Genomic DNA, 22,030 nt, shown 5'->3' with positions numbered 1-22,030 from the left:
TATTTTATTATCAAAATAGGGAATTTTGTTTTCTCTTTAAAGAATTAAATTTGATTTAGAAAAAAAAAAAATTAATTTAACTCGTGAGAAGGAAAGTTTTCTTTATTTTCGTACTTTTCGTAATTGAACATTTTTGAGGTTATGTTGAAACTTTCCCTTTTTTTTCGAAACGAATTCGTTTTTTTACACTTTCGTAATTGGATATTTATTTACTAATTATTTTTTTGCGATATTTAGAAGACCCTTAAATTGTATATTAACCTAGAAAAAAAGAACCTTGAGACTAATTCATTTAAACGACATTGATATTTACGAATTATTTATTTATTTATTTTTTTTTTTTGGGGGTTATTTTTGAGAAAATTTTAATTTGAAAAATTATTCCCAATAATTGAGTTATTTAATCAAGGAAGCAAAAAATAAGAGAGGGAGACAGAAAATACCCTTGTAAGTCACGTAATTTTCAAACGACCATGGCAAAGGGTTTGAATATATTCTTATCTCTCTCTTTCCTTCTGCTAACATAATTAGTTTACCCTAGTCGTTTGCCTATCCAATTAGTCGCGAAAAAAAAAAAAAATGAGAGCAGTGGGTGAGACTTGGTCTAGTCATATTGGAAAAAAAAAATTTTTCACAAAACATTATTTGATTTGAAGGAAAAATTAATAAAAAAAAAAAGAAAAATTAGTTTTTGGTGATTTATGGGGAAAAATTGTAAAAAGAAAATTTTATAGTTTAAATAATGAAGTGGTATTTAATTTTAATATTATTAATACAGTTCGCGATGTGGAGTACATCAGAGGAACCACCAGGACCAATGGAGGGTGGTCCACCACCATCACAATCATCTGAGGATGAACCTGGTGTTAATCTCAAGGAATCTTGTGAACAAAGTAAAAGTCAATTAGAATCACTCAAGGATATTATGCTTCGCAATAAGCAGAGTCTTCGGAAAAAGGAGGAGGAAATTCAGGTTTTATTCTTTTTTTTTTCGAAAATTAATTTCCTTTTTTTAATTTCCCAAGAAAATTTTTTTATTTTTTAAAATTTACTTTTATTTACAGATTACATCATTTTTTTCTATTCTGTTTGTTCATTTATTGCAATTTTTTAAACAAAAGTATTTTTTATTTTTTAAAAATAAATAATAAATAAAATTAGAAATTAAAAAAAAATACAGTAATAGTAAAATAACAAATAAATTAAAAAAAGGAATTATAATTATTACATATAATAATCGTGAATATCTTTCGTACATTCTGTCCACACCTGAAGTTAGTATTTGTTATAGGTCTTTTGCTTTTTTTTAAATGTATTGTTTGACATTATTTTGTGTTGGTTAAAATTTTTCAATGTTTTTTTTGGCATTGTTTCGATAATTAATTTTGAATCGAAATTTTAAAAAATAATTGAATTTTATTTTATTTTAAATTGAAAACTTGGTAAATAATTGAATTTTAAATTGAAAATTTGAAAATAATTTAATTTTAGTTGATTGTTGATTGAAAATTTTAAAAGTAATTAATTTTAGTTGATTGCTGATTGAAAATTTTGATAATAATTAATTTTGTCTCGAAATTTTGGAAAATAATTGAATTTTAATTGAAATTTTGGATAATAATTTAATTTAAGTTCATTTTTAATTGAAAATTTCGATAATTAATTTTGAATAGAAATTTTAAAAAATAATTGAATTTTATTTTATTTTAAATTGAAAACTTGGTAAATAATTGAATTTTAAATTGAAAATTTGAAAATAATTTAATTTTAGTTGATTGTTGATTGAAAATTGGAAAATAATTAATTTTAGTTGATTGCTGATTGAAAATTTTGATAATAATTAATTTTGACTCGAAATTTTGGAAAATAATTAAATTTTAATTGAAATTTTGGATAATAATTTAATTTAAGTTGATTTTGGATTAAAATTTCGGGTAATAATTGAATTTTAATTGAAATTTTCGATAATAATTTAATTTAAGTTCATTTTTAATTGAAAATTTCAATAATTAATTTTGAATAAAAATTTTAAAAAATAATTGAATTTTATTTTATTTTAAATTGAAAACTTGGTAAATAATTGAATTTTAAATTGAAAATTTTGAAAATAATTTAATCTTAGTTGATTGAAAATTTGAAAATAATTAATTTTAGTTGATTGCTGATTGAAAATTTTTATAATAATTAATTTTGACTCGAAATTTTGGAAAATAATTGAATTTTAATTGATATTTTGGATAATAATTTAATTTAAGTTGATGTTGAATTAAAATTTCGGGTAATAATTGAATTTTAATTGAAATTTTCGATAATAATTTAATTTAAGTTCATTTTTAATTGAAAATTTCGATAATTAATTTTGAATAGAAAATTTTAAAAAATAATTGAATTTTATTTTATTTTAAATTGAAAACTTGGTAAATAATTGAATTTTAAATTGAAAATTTTGAAAATAATTTAATTTTAGTTGATTGAAAATTTTGATAATAATTAATTTTAGTTGATTGTTGATTGAAAATTTTGATAATAATTAATTTTGACTCGAAATTTTGGAAAATAATTGAATTTTAATTGAAATTTTGGATAATAATTTAATTTAAGTTGATGTTGAATTAAAATTTCGGGTAATATTTGAATTTTATTTAATTTTAAATTGAAAACTTGATAAATAATTGAATTTTAAATTGAAAATTTGGAAAATAATTCAATTTTATATATAATTTAATAACATATAATAATAATTTTCATTATTATCATTTAATATGTAATAATATTCTAATAAATTTAAATTATTATTGATAATATTAATCTTTAATTTCTTTATAACAAACAATTAAATACTCAATTTGGCGCGCTTGCGCGCGTTTAATATTGCTAGTTTTAATAATTAAAAATAAAATTTTAAAACAGGAGTACGCAAGGAAATTAACGAAATTCAAAACAAGAGCAAAATTATCGAAAAGAAAAAATAAAGATGAAAATACATCGGGTGAATCGACGCCAAAATCAATTATTTCAGATGTATCGTCGTCATTATTTTCGGAGACAATCGATGATGATGATGTGGACGATATTAGTCAGGCAAAAACACCAAAAGCAAAATCATCATTATTACAAAGAAAATTGGCGGAGGATAAAAAAATATTTGAACAACGAAGAAGTGAAATTACTGAAAGTAAACGTGCCGTTGAGGAAAAAGTTGAAGCAATTCGACAACAACTCGATGAACGAGAACAACAATTGCCAATAACACCCGTCGTTTTATCACAGGTTTTATTTAAAATTAATTAAATTTATAAATACCTAATAATTTTCCATTAAAATAATTTCTTTTTTTTTTAACAGGGTGCAGCGCCATTAATTCAAATGAGCTTCCAACAAGATAAGGATAATAAAATTGCCGAGCTTAGCAATCGAATTGTTGAATTAGAGGCAATTAATATTGATCTACGTGAAAATTTAAGGGAAAAAGATTCGGTTATTGATTCAAAAACAAAAGCAGTGACATTAATGTCTGCGGATCTTTCACTAAAGGGAAAAACAACATTGGATACACTTGAGGATACAAAAGACGAGATGCGAACAATGCAAGAACATTTTATACTATTAGAGACATCATTGAGAAGTAAAAATGACAATCTTCTCGAACAATTGCAAGAGAAAACTGATAAAACAATAGAATTAGAAGAAACGCTCAATCGGTAAATTTTTTTAATTTTATTTTCTTTTATTTCAAGAAATTTTTTAATTTTTCTTAAAATTAATTACAGATTACAGGACCAATTGAATAATCAAAAAATTGCCGAATTGGCAACTAATGATTTTTCACGATCAACAATGGATACATTGGCCGACACTAAGGATGCAATGAAATCAATGCAAGAAAATTTTATTCTCGTTGAAACATCATTAAAAACAAAAATTGAACATCTTTTACAACAATTGGAGGAACGTGAAATTAAATTGGCGGAATCAAAGGAAATAATATTTAAATTGGAATCAAATCTTGGTGTAACATTGCAATCAACTGAAATTGATGATTTAAAATATAAATTTGAGAAAATCAATGAAAATAATCGACAATTGCAAGATGAGAAATTTCAATTACAAAAAGATAATGTTGAATTGCAAAATAAAATTATTCAATTACAATCGACAAATGGAACTAATGGTATTATTGTTGAGAAAGATAATAGAATTGCTGAACTTGAAAGTTTAATTGAGGAATTAAAGAAATCTAATCAATTATTGGAAGAGGAATCAAAAGTTGAATTAGAAAAACAAGTGAATGAATTATTATTGAAAAATGATGAGATATCAAATAAAGTTATTGATTTAGAAAAAATTGTCACAGATTTGGAGAGTGAAAAAAATGAACTTATTATGAAAATTCCAACCGAGAGTAAAAAGGCTGATGAAAAATTATTGAAATTAACAAAAGAAAATGAAGAAATTAATAAGGGATTAATTAAAATGAAAGCGCAACACAAGAGTAAGGTGAAAAATCTTCAACGTCAATTAGAGAGCTTCCGAAAGGTAAGAATTGAAAATTTTCTTTTTTTTATTTTTTCTAAGTTCCTTTTTTGAAAATACGATTTTTTTTCGAATAATTTTAATAAGATGAGACTTTTTTGAATTATTTTCTTTTTCTACATTACAAGAATTTTTTTCTTTATTTAATCAAAATTTTCTAAAATTCTTTTCTAAATTAATTATTTTCAATAATTTTAATGAAATTCTTCATAAATTCATAAATTATTTTTCAAGTTAAAATTTTATGAAATTCAATAATTTAAAACTTTGTAAAATTTAATTATTTCAAAAATTTTCTAAATCTTTCTGAAATTTAATAATTGCAATTATAATTTTTTGGAAATTAAAATATTTTTATAATATTCTTTGAAAATTTGATTATTTGAAAATATTTTTCAATTTTTTAAAAATTTTAGAGTTCAATTTTTTTTTTTTAGTAATTTCTAATAAATTTTTTATCGACAGAAATCAACAAAAATTTTTTTAAAAATTTACTTAAAGTTCAATTTTTAAAAATTTCAATTTGAAACTTTCTAAAATTTAATTATTTCTAAAATTTTCTGAAACTTTTTGAAATTTAGTAACTTCAATTGTAACTCTTCCGAAATTAAATTATTTTTATAATATATTTCGAAAATTCAATTATTTGAAAATATTTTTCAATTAAAAATTTTAGAGTTCAATTTTTTTTCTGTTATTTTTTTTATAAATTCTTTATCAACAAAAATTAGAAAAAATTTTAATAAAAACTCACTTAAAGTTTAATTATTTTCAAAAAATCTAAATTTTAAATCTTCGAAAATTCATTTATTTTTTGAAAATGGTTATCTAAAATTATTCGATAAATTATTTTTAATTCTGTAAAATTTAATTATTGTCTGAAATTTAACAAAATCTTTTAAAATTCAATTATTTCTAAAAATTTCAATTGTAACTTTTTTTAAAATTCAATTATTTTTAATAATTTTAATAGTTCTTTAAGAATTTAATTATTTGAGAAAAGTTTAAAAAAAAATTAAAATTGAATTATCAGAAATTAAAAGAAAAAAAAACTTTAAAATTGTAGAAAATTTATTTCAAATTTAAAATCTTCTGTATTTTAATTATTTAAAAAAAAAAATTATTTAAAAATTTGTAAAACTTAATAATTGTTAGAAAATTTTTTTTGACCGTTAAAACTAAAAAAAAATGCAACAATTTTAGAGTTCAATTTTTTTTTTCTGTTATTTTCTAATAAATTCTTTATCAACAAAAATTAGAAAAAATTTAAATAAAAACTCACTTAAAGTTCAATTATTTTCAAAAAATCTAAACTTTAAATCTACGAAAATTCAATTATTTTTTGAAAATGGTTATCTAAAATTATTCGATAAATTATTTTTAATTCTGTAAAATTTAATATTGTGTCTGAAATTTAACAAAATCTTTTAAAATTCAATTATTTCTAAAAATTTCAATTGTAACTTTTTTTAAAAAATTCAATTATTTTTAATAATTTTAATAGTTCTTTAAGAATTTAATTATTTGAGAAAAGTTTAAAAAAAAATTAAAATTGAATTATCAGAAATTAAAAGAAAAAAAAATTTTTAAGTTGTAGAAAATTTATTTCAAATTTAAAATCTTCTGCATTTTAATTATTTAAAAAAAAAAAATTTTATTTAAAAATTTGTAAAACTTAATAATTGTTTGAAATTTTTTTTGTCCGTTAAAACTAAAAATAATGCAAAAATTTTAAATTCGAAGTTTGGAATAAATTTTTTAAATGAAACTTGAACAAATTTTAAAAAACGGAACTTTAAGAATTTTTGAAGTGTAAATAAATAATTAGTTATTTAACTACAAATAAATAAATAATATTTAATTAATTAGTTAATTATTTAGTTTCTTAATTAAATAATAGTTGAATAATTATTTAGTTAATTAATAATTAAATAATTATCTTGTTAAAATAATTGTTTACTTAATTAAATAATAGTTAAATAATTATTTAATTAATTAATTTATAATTAAATAATTATTCACTTAATTAATATCAATTAATTAATTATCTACTTAATTAATAAACAATTAATTATTTATCTGATTAATTAATTATTAAGTCAACTAATTAATTAATTAATTAATTATTAATATTAATAAATTATCACAGGTATCAGACGTAAACGCAGAATTGGTGAGACTTGGAAACCAGGTGGCAGTTCTTGAGGAGGAGAAAGGTAACCTTCAGCTGAGTCTGGTAGACTTTGACGAGCTTAAAGGTAGGAGCCATAGGACGGATTTTTTCTCGTGCCGTCATTATCCATCGTCTTTTACCTATATGCCATTTTTTTCTTTTTCTTTTATTCGTTCTTATTCGCATTTAATTAATTTCTTTATCAATTCATTTATTCAGTTTTATTCCATTGGGGGTTTTTTTCCATTTTTTTTTTCAATTCATATTTTTGTAAAAATTCATTTTAAAGGAAAAAAAAAACTATTTCTCAATATTTGCTTATTGGCAAAATTAAACAAAAAAAAAAAATTTTTTTTTTTGAATAATTTAACGAGGAAAATTGAAACTTATATTTATATTAGGTTGTAAATATTTGAATTGTGTAATAATTTTTGCACTTTAAAAAAAATTTATTAAAGAGACGCATTTGAATATTTTTTTCGAAATTTTAATTAAAATTAAAAAAAAAATTCTGACAAAAAATGATAATTATTTATAAGAATATGGGAAAAATTCCTTCAAAATAGAAACTCTAATTTTAATTCTCATTTATTTGGAAATTTTTCATATTTTTCTAAATAAATAAATAATATTTTTTTCATTTAAGAAAAATATAAATTTCAGCTAAATAAATAATTAATGTAACAATTTTTTTTTTTTTAGAAAAAAATTACAAATTCCTTAATATATTTTTTTGCTAAAATATTTCTCTCGATTATATTTTTGAATAATTTCTAAACAATGACAAAAAAAATTATTATTATATTCAAATGCGTTTCAATTTCACGCGTAAAAAAATTAACATGAACGGGGTTTTTTTTTTTTTCATAACATTTTTCATAAAAGTTGTTTATTATTATTTTTTTTTTTTCTAAATTGGTGATGGATCTCCTTTTTCCCCCTCCCTACGGTACGATTTTTAATAGCGTTCGATTAATTTTTTTTTTCTTGAATGTTTATTTATTTCTTTATTTTTTAAATTTGAGATTATTTTTAGATTTCACTAATCGAATTTTTAATTTGAATTTTTTTTTTATTGCCTAGGCATAACATGGTACCTACTTTCTTACTTGTCAAAGTTTGCTCAACTCTGATTTTTAGTGATAGGATTGCATAGTTTGTAGTTTTGAATTTTATTTTTGCATGGAATTTCATTTTTTGTTTTGTTTTTTTTTTTGTTTTGAGAACATTCTTTAAATTTTGTTTTGAACGAAAAAAAAAATTATTTTTTATATTGATAAGTATTCTAAAAAACTGTTAAATAATAATAATAATTAACAACTATTTAGAAAATATTTTATTCAAGAAAAATTTAATTTAATCTAGTCTCGAACAATTTAGAATTTATAATTCGATTAAAAAATAATTAAAAATGAATTCTTATAATTGAATTTAAAAATAATTTAATTAGCAAAAATTAATAACTAAATTTTTTTTGTATAATGATCTGAATTGTAAAACTTTTTTCTTTGAAATTTTAACAAACTTTAATTCAATAATTTTTTTAAAAATTCATTTATAAAATTAATCATTACAAATACCTTTTTAAATCAAATTTATTGAATTTTAAATTTGTTGCAAAAATATATTTTCTATAATTAATTTTTATTGTTGATTAAAAGGAAAATTTGATTCCGAAAAAAAAAATTAATTTACTTTCTAAATTTGGAAATTTGTGTTCGAAATAAAATTAATTTTTTTTATCTTATTTATTCAAAATAAAATATAGAGAATGTTCTATTCGAACCTTTTTTTTTCCTTTTTTTTTAATCGAGAGAGAAAAAGACAAAAAAAAAAACGCTAATTTAGAATTTTTCGGAAAAAAAAATATTGTACATATTTTTAAATTAATTTTGAACGCTAGTTATTAATATATTTTGAATATTAACTAAAAAAAAAAATAACCGTTGACATTTTGTGTAAATTTGATTGCCTTTAAAAATGGTTAATTTACAATAATAATATTAAAAAAAAAAATAGTAACAATAATAGAAATGTGATAAAAATAATAACACTAATAGTATCGTAATTCGAAATAAATAATAAAATTGCTTTTTCGAAAATAATAAGCGACTGCTTTTTGAATAAGTGACGTTGCTTTGCTTTCCATTGGGATTGTTGTCAATTGTCCGTGAATTTAGCTTTTTTTTAGTTTTTTCTTTTTGGTTTGAATTTTTTGAATTAAAAAAAAAAAAAAAAAAAAATTAAAAAACAAGTAAAAACAATTTTTTTAAAAAAATGCAAATATTCGGAAATTATGCGATTTCTACAGCATCCGCAGGAGATTGGAAAGAACAAATTTCTGACCTCGAAGGTAAGGTCAATGCTCAAACGAAAGAAATTCAAGGTCACATCGATGCGATTGCTGCTTTAGAAAATCAGAAGCTAGATCTTATGCAAGGTAATTTTTCCTTAATGCTTTGACAAACCCCCACCCCCTTTTTTTTTTGCCAAAAAAATACTATTTTTATAATTTTACAAAATCAGAATTTTTTAGTAATTTTGATAAATTAATTTCATTTTTTAAAATTGCTTTTATTAGCTTGAATTTTATTTCCCAATATTTCACAAATTTTATTGTGAAAATTGTTTGAAAATTTTGTTTTTAAAAAAAAAAATTTACAGAACTTCATTCAGTTAAACAAGAGATATCGGCATTGGAGGAAGAAAATGCAGAATCAGAAAATTTACGTGTAACAGCTGAAATGAAAGTTGTCGATTTAGAGGAACAACTCGAGGTAAATAATAAAATACAACAACAAAAAGAGGGGAAACAATTGTGTGAATTACAACAAAAAATTCAGGTACTAACTAAAGAAAATGAAGAATTACAACAAAAATTAACAACAAAAGGAACATCTGATTCTTCAGGTTCAACTGAATCATTTGAAACATTACAAGAAACTGATCGTAGTGAATTATTGAAAAAAATTGATGAGATATCACAAAGAAATACGGAATTATTAAAAAAATTATCAACACTCGAAGAGGAGAAAATGGAAATTAATATTGAATCAACTGAATTATTTGAGACAATAAATGTTAATGATAAAACAGAATTAGTCAAAAGAATTGATGCATTGACACGTGAGAATAATGAATTGATTATGAAATTAAGTAAAATTGAAGAAAAAGGATCATCCGATACTGGTTCAACGGAATCGTTTGAAAAAATTCCCGAACATAGTGATAGTGGAATTAAAATGGAAATGTTGATACGTGAGAATAATAATCTTATTATAAAATTAACGAAATTAGAAGAAAAATTGGAAAATACAAATGATAATGTACGTATTGAAAAATTAGAAAAAGAACGCAATGAACTTTTGGGAGAAATTGAAAATCTAAAAGAAAGTGAAAAATTGGAGAAATTTAAAGAATCACAAATTGTCACAATTGAAACATTGGAGAATGAAATAGAATCATGTAGAAAATTAATTGAGGAGCAAAAAGAAATGATGGATGAAATGAAAGAGAAATTGGTTAATAAAGAAGAGGAATTGGAGAGAAAAATTGTTGAAATTGAAAAATACGAAGCAAAAGGTCAAGATACTGAAATATTGCGTAAAGAACTTGAAGATTCAATAAAAGTTATCGATGAATGGAAATGTAGATGCGAGGATATGGAAATAAAGATGAACGATTTGGAAAATGGTAAAATATTGATTGAACAGGGTCTTGAGGATCTTCAACAGGAAAATAGACGTTTACATCAAGAAGCCGAGCAAAAGGAAGAGGTATTAAAATCCCTAAAGGAGGAATTAAATACAACGATTGGTATTTTTGAGGCAAAATTACAAGAAGAGGGTAAAATACTCGAGGAGAAGGATAAGGAGATTGCACAATTGAAGGAGAAGATTAAAAATAAAGAGAAAGATCTCACTGATAAGTACGCACAGCTACAGAATGAAATGATCACCATTGATTCCCTACAAGATGAACTCGAGCAAAGAAAATCCGATCTTCAACAAAAGGATTCTATAATTGTTTCCCTAACCGAAGAAGTTAATGATCTTAAAGTTTCCCGTAAATGGGAAATCACTTCCGCTAAAAAGCATATTGAGGAATTGAAATCTCAACTTCAGTTGTCAAAGGAGGAATTCAGTGAAAAGGATAAGAGTTATGAAACAAATATCGAGATTCAGGAGGAAAAAATCAAAAATCTTGAGGCACAAATTGAAACCAATTGGAAAGTAACAGATGATCTTAAAATCGATGCAGAATTCCAAAAAGCCGAGAGTGAAAAACAAATCAATTATCTTCAGAATTTATTAGATTCCAATGGTAAATATGCTGAGGATCTTAAACTAGAATTGAATCAAGCCTATCAAAATCTGGAGCAATTAAAATTGAAACACGTCGACGATATGAATATGCAAAATAAAAGACTTGAGGAAATAATTGAGGATCTACAAAACAAAGTACAGGAGACGGAGAATTTAAAAGTTGAATTAAAAGAATCACAAAATTTGGCTAAACAAAATGTTAGCGATGAAATAAAACAGACGCTCGAGACAAAAATCATTGATCTCGAGCAACAACTCATTGAATCGGGTGAAAAATCACAAAAACAATTGGAGAAAATGAAAAAATTGGTGGCAAATTTAAAAAAAAAATCAGCACTCTGCGAAGAATTGGAATCACGTGTTAAAAATATGGAACAAGAATTAATTGATGTGAAAAATGAAAAGGAAATTTTAAATCAAGAAATTATGGCAAAAAATTCTCTTATTCATGAAAAGGATGTTGATCTAGTGGCGAAAGAAAAAATTCTACAGGAACAAGCGAATGAATTAATTCGTAAAGAATCTCAACTCGAAGAGGCGGTAAATGAAATTGTCATTAAAGATAATATTCGCAAAGAAATGGAGAATGAAATTGTAAATTTGAAAAATGAGACTTCGACGAATATCGAGAGATTGGTCATTGAATTGAATGAAGCTAGAGAAAGATTGAAAATTCTAATGAGAACAATCGACGAAATGGAAGAGGAATCATTTGAGATAATTTTGGAGAAATTAAAGAAACAACAATTAGAACTTGTTGAAGCAAAAGATAATGTTAGGGAATTAAGTGTTCGAATGCAGGTGATGGAAACGGAGTACGTTGAACAATTGTCAATAATTCAAACTTTAAGAACTGTTAATGGAATGTTGTCTTCCAAGAATACGCAAATTAATGAAAGACTTGAGAACGCTGAAAAAGAATCAGAGGAAAGGAAAATTCTTCTAGAGAATGTGGAAAAAGAAACGGAGGAACGGAAAATTCTTCTCGAACGTCTTCAACTTGAATTGGAGAAAAAAGAATTAGAAGTTGTTGATTTGATGGCAAAACGTGATAAGGAATCAGTTGGACATGATCAAGATCAATCGTCATCGTCGATTGATGATTCATTTACAAAATGTGAAAGATGCGATCAATGTCAAACACTGGTACATACACTTGAGGCAAGATTACAGGAACGTGATGCACAGATTGAAAATTTGGATAATGAACTCGCCAATTCGGTGGTTAATTTTGTACAAATGCAGGATAATATTAGAATTAATAATCTTGGTCAAAATCGTTCACTTCAGGAGTCGTATAATGATTTAATGATGCAGTATAATTCACTGATGGCAACTAATGAGGATATTAAGATTCAGTTAAATGCCACTTTGCAGGAGAATCAGGAGTTGTTGGAAAAAATTGAGGCAATTAAGAATTTGAATGTTTCATTGGAGGAAAGAACAAGGGCAGCGGAAATTGAATTGGCGAATGAAAAAGCGAATCTTCAGACTGAACTCGATGATACGAGGATTCAATTACAGAATCTTAGGGAGAATTTAGAGAATCCGGAGAAATTGACAACGAAAAGAGAAGTTGCTCCTTTGTTCGATGCTTCTAAAGTCTTTGGCACTGAATCAGCGGGAAATGATGATGATGAGAGTGAAATTATCAGATTAAGGGAAGCTCTCATTGAGAAGGAAAATTTCTGCAGTGAATTGTCACGGGAGATTGAGGAACGCTCATTAAAACTTGAACAATTGGAAATACTTCAAAGCGAAGGGATTAAGGAATTTGAAATTGCAAATAATCGACTAAAAGAATTGGAAGGAATAAGAATTGAGAATGAGGAATTAATTGCAACGCAAGAATTGTGTAGATTCCGGATTCTTCAGCTTGAAAATGAAGTAAAAACTTTGGGTGATAATAGTCGAGTACATGAACTTGAGGAACGTGCCAGTAAAATTCAACGTGAAAACGAACTCTTTCAGTTGCAGGTAAATGATCTTATGCGAGCCCTTGAGAATACTAAGGAGTCAACAGTTTCCATTAAAAGTCTACAAGATGTGCAAACTGAATTAAATCTTGCCCAACGTGAAAGAGATCAATTACTTATTCAAGTTGAGAATTTGACTTTAGCTTTGAAGAATTTGGAGGATTCGGAAAAATTGATTCCTGATGAAGTTGAAAAATCCGTTGAACCTTCTTGGGTAGAGGAAGAAGGTTGGGGTTTCAATTCGGAAGTTACCAGTGAAATTCTACCGATTACATTACCAAATGTGGAAATTCTACAAACAAAAATTGATGAACTACAGGATCAGATTCAAACGCACGAGGCGGAGAAAGCGAAAATTTTAGAAGACAACAGCAATATTTCGGCAAAATGCGGGAAATTGATTAAAAAATTAAAAGAATATAAATTCCAGGTTGATAATTTGCAACAACAATTGAAATCACGTAAATTAACAAGCGATATGTGTGATTTGGATTCGATGTTTAGTGATGAGATGAATTCACAAATTACCGGTTTGGAGAAATCTTTAGCCGATGCTAAAAATGAATTAACAGTGACACTGAAGGAGAAGGAGAATTTAGTGCAACGTTTGGATGTTTTAATGGCAGCTAATGAACGACACGTTGAAATGAAAGAGAAACAAGATATGGAAATGCAAGTTCTAGAATTGAGAAATCGTGAAATTAGCAATAAACTCGAGATATTGCAAAAAGATATACCACAAGATGACATGATTCAACAATTACAGGATAAAACAATGGCATTGGATGCCGAGAATCAGGAGTTGCAGGCAGCTCTATTTCAACAGAAAACAAATCGTTTGGCTTTGGAAGCAAAATTGGAGAAATTGACCAAAATTCAAGAAAATGATAATAGTGAAGAATTGGAAAAATTAACAGCAAGGAATGTGGAATTGGAAAAAATTGTCGAAACTAACATGGAGGTAAAGAAAGATTTGGATAAATTGAAAGACGAATATAATGTATTGAGAAAACAATATGAACAGAGTTTGATGGATGCGAACGATCAGGTTCAAGTGATGAGGCAAAATTCCGATCTTCTAAAGGAGGAAGTTTCTAAAAGAAAAGAGGAATTTGACACCGAATTGGAGAATTTACGTAAAGAATCTGAAGAATCGCTTCTTAGTGTTAGTAATGAACTGCAACAAACTCGAACCGAAAAAGAGGAATTGGATCAAATTCTTAAGGAACGTATCCAGGAAATTGAAAATCTACAAAAAGAATCGCAAATTTGCATTGAAAATCTTCAAGAAGAAGGGAATTTGCAGCTTTTGATTCAAAAATCCACCGAGGAAATGAGTCTCAAAAATCAAGAGGTGGAAAATCTAAAACAATTACTCCTTCAAAAGGAGGAAGAAATCGTTCAAAAGGGATTGGATCAAGAATTAATTTTACAAAAAGATCAAGAAATTCTCCTCCTAAAACAAGAGGTAAAAAATACAAATGAAGTTCTACAAACTCAAGCAGAGGAAATTGAGAAATTAATCTCTGCTCTTGATGAGAAAATCCAAAAGGAAACTGAACTCACTCAAAAGGTATTGATCCTTGAAAATGATTTACAACAATATATAACGGCTATACAATCACATGAGCAGAATGTTCAACATTTACAGAATAAAATTATTCAAGACGAACACGAACTCAATGAATTACGAAAATTATTAATGGAAAAAGATTCCACTATTCAGGAGATTCAACAGGAATTACAGAAATCACAACAGGAATTGGAGACAAGTGGTATTGAGATTCAGCAACTTATTGCTAAACTTCAAGTTGATGAACAAGAACTCGAGAGACTTAACGATCTAGAGGAGAATAAAACCGAGAGTTATAATATTTTGCAACTTGATCTTCAAACTAAAAAGCAAGAATTAGAGGAAAGGGAAACTAATTTCCAGGATCTTCAAACAAAATTATCTGCCAATGAATTGATAGTTAATCAATTGCAAACGAAAATTTTCCAACAGGAGGAGGAATTACAACGAAAAATAATTGAAAAAGATGAAGAATTTCGGCAAAAAATTGTGGAAAATGAAGAACAATTACGTCAGAAGATTATTGAGAAAGAGGAAGAATTACGTCAAATGATTTTTGAAAAAGAAGAAGAGCATCGACAGAAAATATTCGAGAAAGATGAGGAACTGCGACAGAAAATTGCGGAAAAATCTGATTTAACAGAGAAGGGACGTAAGGATTCGGAGAATTTACGAAAAACAGCTGATGATGTTCCCATTTTCCGTATGGGTGATGATGATGATGATAATGTTGATGAAATTGTTCAATTACGTGCTCAATTGAGTCAAAAACAATTGCAAGTCGATCATTTGGAAGCGTCGTTGAATTTAAATACTTATACACAAATAATTCAGGAACTACAAGATACGGTGAATCAATTGTACAATGAGAAGGCGCATTTTGAAATGACATTGGCGTCATTTTCGCAAAATTTGAAGGAACAAGTTAGTGAAAAAGAGCAGGAGATTAAAGCATTGAGACAGGAACTTGAGGTACAACGGCAGGAAGTGAAGATTCAACAGGAGGTATCGCCGAGGATGAGTAGAAGGAAACGTTCATTGGACGAGGAGGAGAATCAAAGATTACGTGATGCTTTACGAGCATGGGAACAGGAAGTACAGGATTTAAGGCAAATTTTAGCTGAAAAGGACGCTCAACTTATGGAGGATTCATCGGGTGTTGATAAAATGATGATCGAGAGGCTGATGAACGAAAAGGAGCAAATAAGAGTCGAGGGTCAGGAAAATTTGGAACGAATGCTAATGGAGAAGGAGACACAAATTGAGGAGGTGAGTTTAAATAAAATTAATTCTAAAAGTATTTCTGCTTCCTTAAGTCCAATTATTCCTAAAAAATTTGTCAATTCGGAGATTTAAGGCTAATTTTGGTAGATTTTATTGTATATAATTAAATTTAATTTCACTAGGTGAGATCAAGACTCCAAGCCGAGAATGAGGGTCTTTTGAATGATTTGAAATTAAGAGAAAGAGAAATTGAGAATTTACGACATCAAATCGAGGAAATTGATTCAACACACGATGAGCAATTGCAGAAGAAAATTGCCGAAATCGCCTACGCTGGTAATGATCTTGCCGAAAGAGATCGTAGACTAATTGAATTGAGTGTGACAAAAGATGCTGAGATACAAAATTTAAAATTACAAATTCATGACAAAGAATTGAGAATAGAGGAATTACAAGCGCTATCCGATGAGGAGGAACGACAATTAATAGATTTGAAAATGATACTTGAGACGCGTGATCATGAGATAAATGAATTGAAACAACAAATTGAGGAGAAATTAAAAGAATTGGAATTAATTCAACATGCATTGAGGAGGCATGTGACAAAAACGGATGATTCTAATTCACCGAGTGATGATAATTTGGATTCATCGGCAAATGAATTGGATTTGGCGCTCTATATGCTTCATCAGAGAGATGTGAGATGTGAGGAATTAACATTGGAACTGATGCAATTGTTAGAGGAAAGGGATACATTGCAATTGAGATTGTCAAATGCAATTAGAATTAATGAGGAGATGAGAAGATCGGGAAGTCCCACTAAGAGTTTGTCAATGAGTTCAGGAAGTTTACCGCTAGTGGAGGATCCGTCGCCTTCGAGATCCGAAGGACCTGTGGAAATTGCCAAAGACGCGCTTGATTCCTCCATTGGTGATAATAAGGAAGCTCTTGCTCAGAAGTATGATTCTTTTTTTATTTTTCATATAGTTAATTAGTTGATAATTAGATTTTTGTTTTATAGAGAAATTTAATTATGTTTCGTTTTTTTTTTTAATGCTTTGTAATTTGTAGTTTTTTGAAGAAATGTAATTGCAATTCTTTGAATTTAATTTTATGAAAATTGTTATTATCCTTTTGTAAAATCAGTTACGAAACTTAGAGTTACGAATTCTGCAGTTATAAATTTTGCAATTAGAAATCCTGCAGTTACGAATCTTGCAGTTGGGGAATTTTTTTTAGATAGTAATTTTTGGAAGCGCATAAAATTAAATTTTGAGGAATTGAAATAGAATTTTTTTAATTTGGCTTCAATTTTTTTTTTCTAATTTGGCTCCTGGCGAGTTGTGTAAGCTAGTTTTTCCCATTTAGACTTTCTCAATTGCACACGGTGGGTCATTCAAAGGACGTGAGATTGAGAGATGATCGAGAGCTGAGGCACACACAGCAAATGTCCCTGCTTGCCCATAAAGATGTTTTAAGTACTTTGCCGCCTGAAGCTGCAGCCAAACTTATCAATGCCAATTATACCATTTGTATGTACTCTCAAAAATGTTCCTTTATCCAATTTTCAAAAATTTTAATTTTATTTCGTGTTTAAAAAAAAAAAAATATTTCGAATATTTTTCTATTAACGGTTCATAATATTTTTTATTTATTTTTTATATTTTAATTTACTATTTAGCAGTACTTGTTTATCAAATATTTAATCAAATTTTACTTCACTTTTTAAAAATAATTTTTCGTACAGATTTTTTTTTTTTAAATTTATTTTGTTAAAATATTTTTGTTTTTAAATATCCCGCAAATTATTAAATTTTTGAAATGAAATTTTCCGATTAAAAATTTGTTGTATTTGTTCACAGCCAAAGACGTTCCGAGTCAATCGAGCGTTTTAATGAACTGGCTTTGGGGCAAAAGGTAAGTTATCATAAATTGTTTTGATAAAATTGTACAAAAAAATTTTCCATTTTTTTTTCTTTTTGAAAATTCAGAAAATTTTAAATAAAAAAAAATTACTTTATATTCAAAAAAATAACCGTATTGAAATATTAAAATTAAATCAACAATTTGGCTAAATTGTTAAAATTCCACAACTTAAAAAAATTTGTTAAAAAACTTTAATTTAATTTAAGGATTTTAATTTCAATTTTCAAGCACACCGAAGGTGATGCACATGTGATGAAAGAAGACAAATGAAGCTAAAGTCATTCTCGCTTCGTCCTGGAAATACATTCCTTGTAGGAAGCAACTGCCAATAATAAAAAACTAAAAAAAAAACCTGATGAAAATCAGATGAGTCTTAAAAAAAAAGTGAGAGACAAAAAAAAACATGCAAATAAAAAAAAATGATCTAGATAAGAATTTTAAATGAAAGAGACTTTTAGGTGCAAACTATTGTAATATATTTTAGCAACAAATGAAATAATTCTATATATATATATATAAAAAAAAAAATATTGTATAATAAGTGAAGTATTTATGTGAGTTGCCTTGATGATAAATTGTACATTTCGGTTATTTTTTTGATATCATTTTTTTTTTTTTTTTCTCTGCCATAACCTTTTAAAATCGTTTTCTCATGCAGTGCATTGTTCAATAAAAAAATAATAAACCAACGTTAAATCACGTTCAATAATGTGAATATATTTAAAAAATAGAAATGAAAAAGAAAAATTATTTTTTTTTCTTTCATAAGATCGTGATTTTTCATTGAATGATAATAAATAAGTAAATTATATTTTTAGATATTGTATACATGTAAAATTTACTTAAACATGTGACAGTCATCGTGTTTATCAGTCATGCAAAATTTTGTACAGAATAAGAGTTCCCAAAATGGTTGATTATTATTATTATTATTATTAATAAAGAGCCATATAGGCATTTATTGTAATATTTTTTTTGTATTACAATTTATTTTATATTAACGTATAATAACGAAATTGGATGGAAATTAAATTATTTGCTTAAAATTGGATGACAATCTTTCCAATTGGTCCAAATTCCATTCCAATTAATTGGATTTGCTTTTGGATCATTTTTAACATTACTGGCTGGCGTCAAAGTTTTTTTGTATAATAAAATTGATGTTTCCAATTGTTTTAAAATATCAGGACGAATCTTGGCGAGATTTACTCTCTCGCAGGGATCATCTTTGATATTAAAGAGACATGGCGCTTTAATTGGATTGCAATTGATCTGAAAACAAATTTAATTTCTTGAAAAATAGAAATTAATTTCAAAAAGTTTCAAAAATTTATTATTTAAAACAAAATTATATTTTTTACAATTTAAAAGTAAAAAGAATTTGAAACTTTTTGAAAAATAGAAATATTGTAACATTTTTTTTATATATATAATTTCTATTTCTTTATTTAATTTTGTATTTTAATATATTTTTTTTTAATCAATTTACTTCTTTTTTTAAGTTACAAATCAACTCAGCATCACGTCGAAGAAGTAAAATTTCCCTTGAAGTGAGTCTCTCTTGGCTTTCAATATAATTTCTTTTTTGCGAGATATTTTTCTCATCAATTTCATGAATTGAACTTAAATTGAGTTGAGAAATGGCAATTCCTGCTTTACTTTGAAGAACGTTCTGTGGATTGAATTTCGGTGAAATACCCTCAATTGAAAAATTCATGGGCCTTCCAGTTTCGCCATACCAAAAGTCACCATTATTCACCGAACCAATTAAATATTTAAAATCATTACGACGAATTGCTGAATAATTATCAATCTCGTCAATATTAATGAGAATTTCAGTGCGTGGATTATTTTTTTCCATAGTGAGAGTCAACCATAAATTTTTACCATCAATTTCACCAAGAGTTGCAGGATCACAACCTATTTTTGAAATTTGTTTTTGTTTTGTATTTTTGTATTTATTTAATTTTCTTTTTATTTTCTACCTGCAGCAGAATATAATGTTGGCAGCCAATCGGTAATGTGCATCAAATGATTTGAGACTCTTTTGGAATTCAGGATTAAAGGACTCCAAATTGCTGCAACTCCACGAACAGCTCCCTCCCAAGGACTTGCTTTTATCTGAAGGCGATTATTATTATTATTTTGTTTTTATTTTTCCCAGGATGGAAAATAATCTGCTCACACCAAGGAGGGAGTTATTATTATTATTACTAAAGGTATTTTAAAATTAAAAAATGGAATTACATTGACGGTAAGATGAAACATTTTCATGTATATAAATTAAGAGACAGAAACTTACTCCACGCAATGGATAATTACTGCCTCGATTAGCATAAATTCCCATTGTTGGAGCTCCATTGTCCGCTAAGAAAACAATGATACTGTTGTCAAGCATTCCACGACGTTTCAAAGCTGCGATAACTTCTCCAACACTTTGGTCCAATTTCGAAACCATTGCTGGAAATTATTTTTGTATTTTTAATTTAAATTTAGAATTACTTTCAATGCAAATTTAGAGAATGAACTTTTATCTTGAATATTTAATTTTTTGAATTTTAACTTATTATTTGTTTCCGCAATTATTTTATTTCAGATAAACATCGAGACGATAGAAGAAATTTGAAACAATTTGGCTGAGGAAGAATTGCAATTGTTGTCCAGGTTCAAAGCAAAGGTAATTGTAAGCAAAAAAAAAAGTTTTGTTTTATATCGAGTCTATTATTGATAAACAAAACAAACATCATCAGAGCACGTATTAAAGAAATGCAATAGATACGAAAGTATGAGGCTGGAACTCATACACAAACTTGGAAACCAAAATTTTACTGAACAAGACTGTTCAGATACTGATTTGTGGTTAGGTTAATTATTTTTCCGTTAATTGAAAGTAAAGTTAAATTTAAAAAATCGGTTTAGTTTTTTAGATTAAAAAAAATATTTGGGGTTATGTTTGGCATATTCATTTCGCGTTTGTAAAATTTTTTGCATTTAGTCATTTTAATTAATTTATGACGCTATCTATAGAAAGGGGACCTAAGAAGCAAACGAATTATAGGTTATGTTTACGATAGTTTCACTCTGATCAAAATTTCTTTATTATTTATTTAAAAGAAAATTAATAGTAAATTAAAATCATGAATTAGATTCAAACCTGCATATATTCTTCTCTCGGGATTTTTAATATAGGAAAATTTAGCAATTTCTTCCTCGGGTGCTTGTAAAAGATTATCTTGATTTCCCGTATGTGGTGCCAAATGAGTCAGATACATGAACATTGGATCACGTTGATCGTGTTTATCAATCAAACGAATTGCTTCTTCAGTGAATAAATCGGTGGAATATTTTCCAGCCGTGTCCCAAGCCACAGTCATATTTCTTCTCATATCAAATCCTCGATATTTTTCCTCCTTTTTGGGTAAAAATAATTTTTTTTAAAAAAGAATAAATATGCTAAATATAATCCCAAATGTAATTATTTTTTCAAAAGTTTTTACTGTCGATTGAACAATGTGAGTATAATAGTCTTGTAAGCCATTCCAATAGCCAAAATGAGTGTCGAATCCTCGATAAATTGGCGTATACTCTTTACGATAATATCCCAGGTGCCATTTTCCAATTGCATGGGTCTTATATCCAACTTCTTGTAAATACTTTTATAACAAATTATTAATTTTTTTTAATTATTTAATTGTATTGTTATTTTTAATTTAATTCTAAAATTTAATTTTAAATATTTTTGATTTTTTTTTGTTTTGTTTTACTGTTATATTTTTGAGAAAATTTCACCTGCGGAAGTAATTTTTCGCTGAGAGGAAGTCCCCGTGGTTCAGATTCTAAAAGTACACTATGCTGCATTCCAGTATGAATGGGATATTTTCCCGTCAAAAGAGAAGATCTACTGGGTGTACATAGTGGAGCTACATAATGATTATTTAAAATTAAACCATTAAAACCAAGGGCATCGATATTTGGCGTTGGTATTTGATTTGATCCATGAAAACTCACATCATTCCATCCCTGATAAGTGTTATTAATTCTTAAAACAATTTAAATTTCTATTTAATATTGCAAATATTATTAAACTCACCAAATCATCAGCTATGATCATAATAATATTTGGTCTTGTATTTGTTTTATTTTTTCTTCGCGATAAATTTATTATTGTTTCAGAAACTTGTCCACTTATAAAAACAAAACTCGTTAATGTTAAATAAAATAATAATTGAGCAATCATTTTATTTTGATTACCAAAAAATGAAAAATAGTAAATAAACGAAATAACTTAATGTTGTATCGA

At 26.2% G+C, this 22,030-nt stretch overlaps 2 protein-coding genes across 7 annotated transcripts in view; one reads left to right on the top strand and one right to left on the bottom strand.

Moving 5' to 3' along the window:
• The window catches only part of LOC127289217 (uncharacterized), a 25,100-nt gene extending 6,401 nt beyond the window's left edge, over positions 1–18,699 (top strand). For 2 of the 6 annotated variants that reach the window (XM_051317017.1, XM_051317018.1), the window contains exons 2-12: positions 779–973; positions 2,911–3,270; positions 3,346–3,701; positions 3,771–4,536; positions 6,683–6,791; positions 9,018–9,146; positions 9,371–15,849; positions 15,987–16,762; positions 17,173–17,336; positions 17,667–17,721; positions 17,959–18,699. In XM_051317017.1, coding sequence (XP_051172974.1) covers positions 779–973; positions 2,911–3,270; positions 3,346–3,701; positions 3,771–4,536; positions 6,683–6,791; positions 9,018–9,146; positions 9,371–15,849; positions 15,987–16,762; positions 17,173–17,336; positions 17,667–17,721; positions 17,959–17,983 — 9,414 coding nt within the window. In that variant the 3' untranslated portion in view covers positions 17,984–18,699. Of the gene's footprint in view, positions 1–727; positions 974–2,910; positions 3,271–3,345; positions 3,702–3,770; positions 4,537–6,682; positions 6,792–9,017; positions 9,147–9,370; positions 15,850–15,986; positions 16,763–17,172; positions 17,337–17,666; positions 17,722–17,958 lie in introns of those variants that run through there. The other 4 variants (XM_051317020.1, XM_051317016.1, XM_051317022.1 and 1 more) reach the window with 4 other exon arrangements.
• On the bottom strand, positions 18,245–22,030 carry LOC127289218 (arylsulfatase B-like). The gene is made up of 8 exons (XM_051317023.1): positions 21,821–22,030; positions 21,520–21,750; positions 21,228–21,383; positions 20,885–21,140; positions 20,033–20,190; positions 19,716–19,851; positions 19,220–19,650; positions 18,245–19,002 (listed from the first exon to the last, which is right to left on the bottom strand). The coding sequence occupies exons 1-8, from the start codon at positions 21,965–21,967 to the stop codon at positions 18,763–18,765; spliced, it is 1,755 nt and encodes a 584-aa protein (XP_051172980.1). The 5' UTR covers positions 21,968–22,030; the 3' UTR covers positions 18,245–18,762.

Source organism: Leptopilina boulardi, unplaced genomic scaffold (genome assembly GCF_019393585.1).
Source record: "Leptopilina boulardi isolate dan_hultmark-lab unplaced genomic scaffold, ZJU_Lbou_2.1 LbouV2_40, whole genome shotgun sequence".
NCBI classification, from domain to species: Eukaryota; Metazoa; Arthropoda; class Insecta; order Hymenoptera; family Figitidae; genus Leptopilina; species Leptopilina boulardi.
Note: the sequence above shows the minus strand (reverse complement) of the source record. Positions and strands in the feature narration are given on the sequence as shown.

What these genes read in the sequence shown, in the direction of transcription:
- LOC127289218 (XM_051317023.1), bottom strand. Translation starts at nt 21,967, where the DNA reads ATGATTGCTCAATTATTATTTTATTTAACATTAACGAGTTTTGTTTTT. An exon ending in TGATCATAGCTGATGATTTG is followed by an intron (nt 21,751 to 21,820) that starts GTGAGTTTAATA and finishes AACACTTATCAG; the next exon opens with GGATGGAATGATGTGAGTTT. An exon ending in GTAATTATCCATTGCGTGGA is followed by an intron (nt 19,852 to 20,032) that starts GTAAGTTTCTGT and finishes AATCGCCTTCAG; the next exon opens with ATAAAAGCAAGTCCTTGGGA.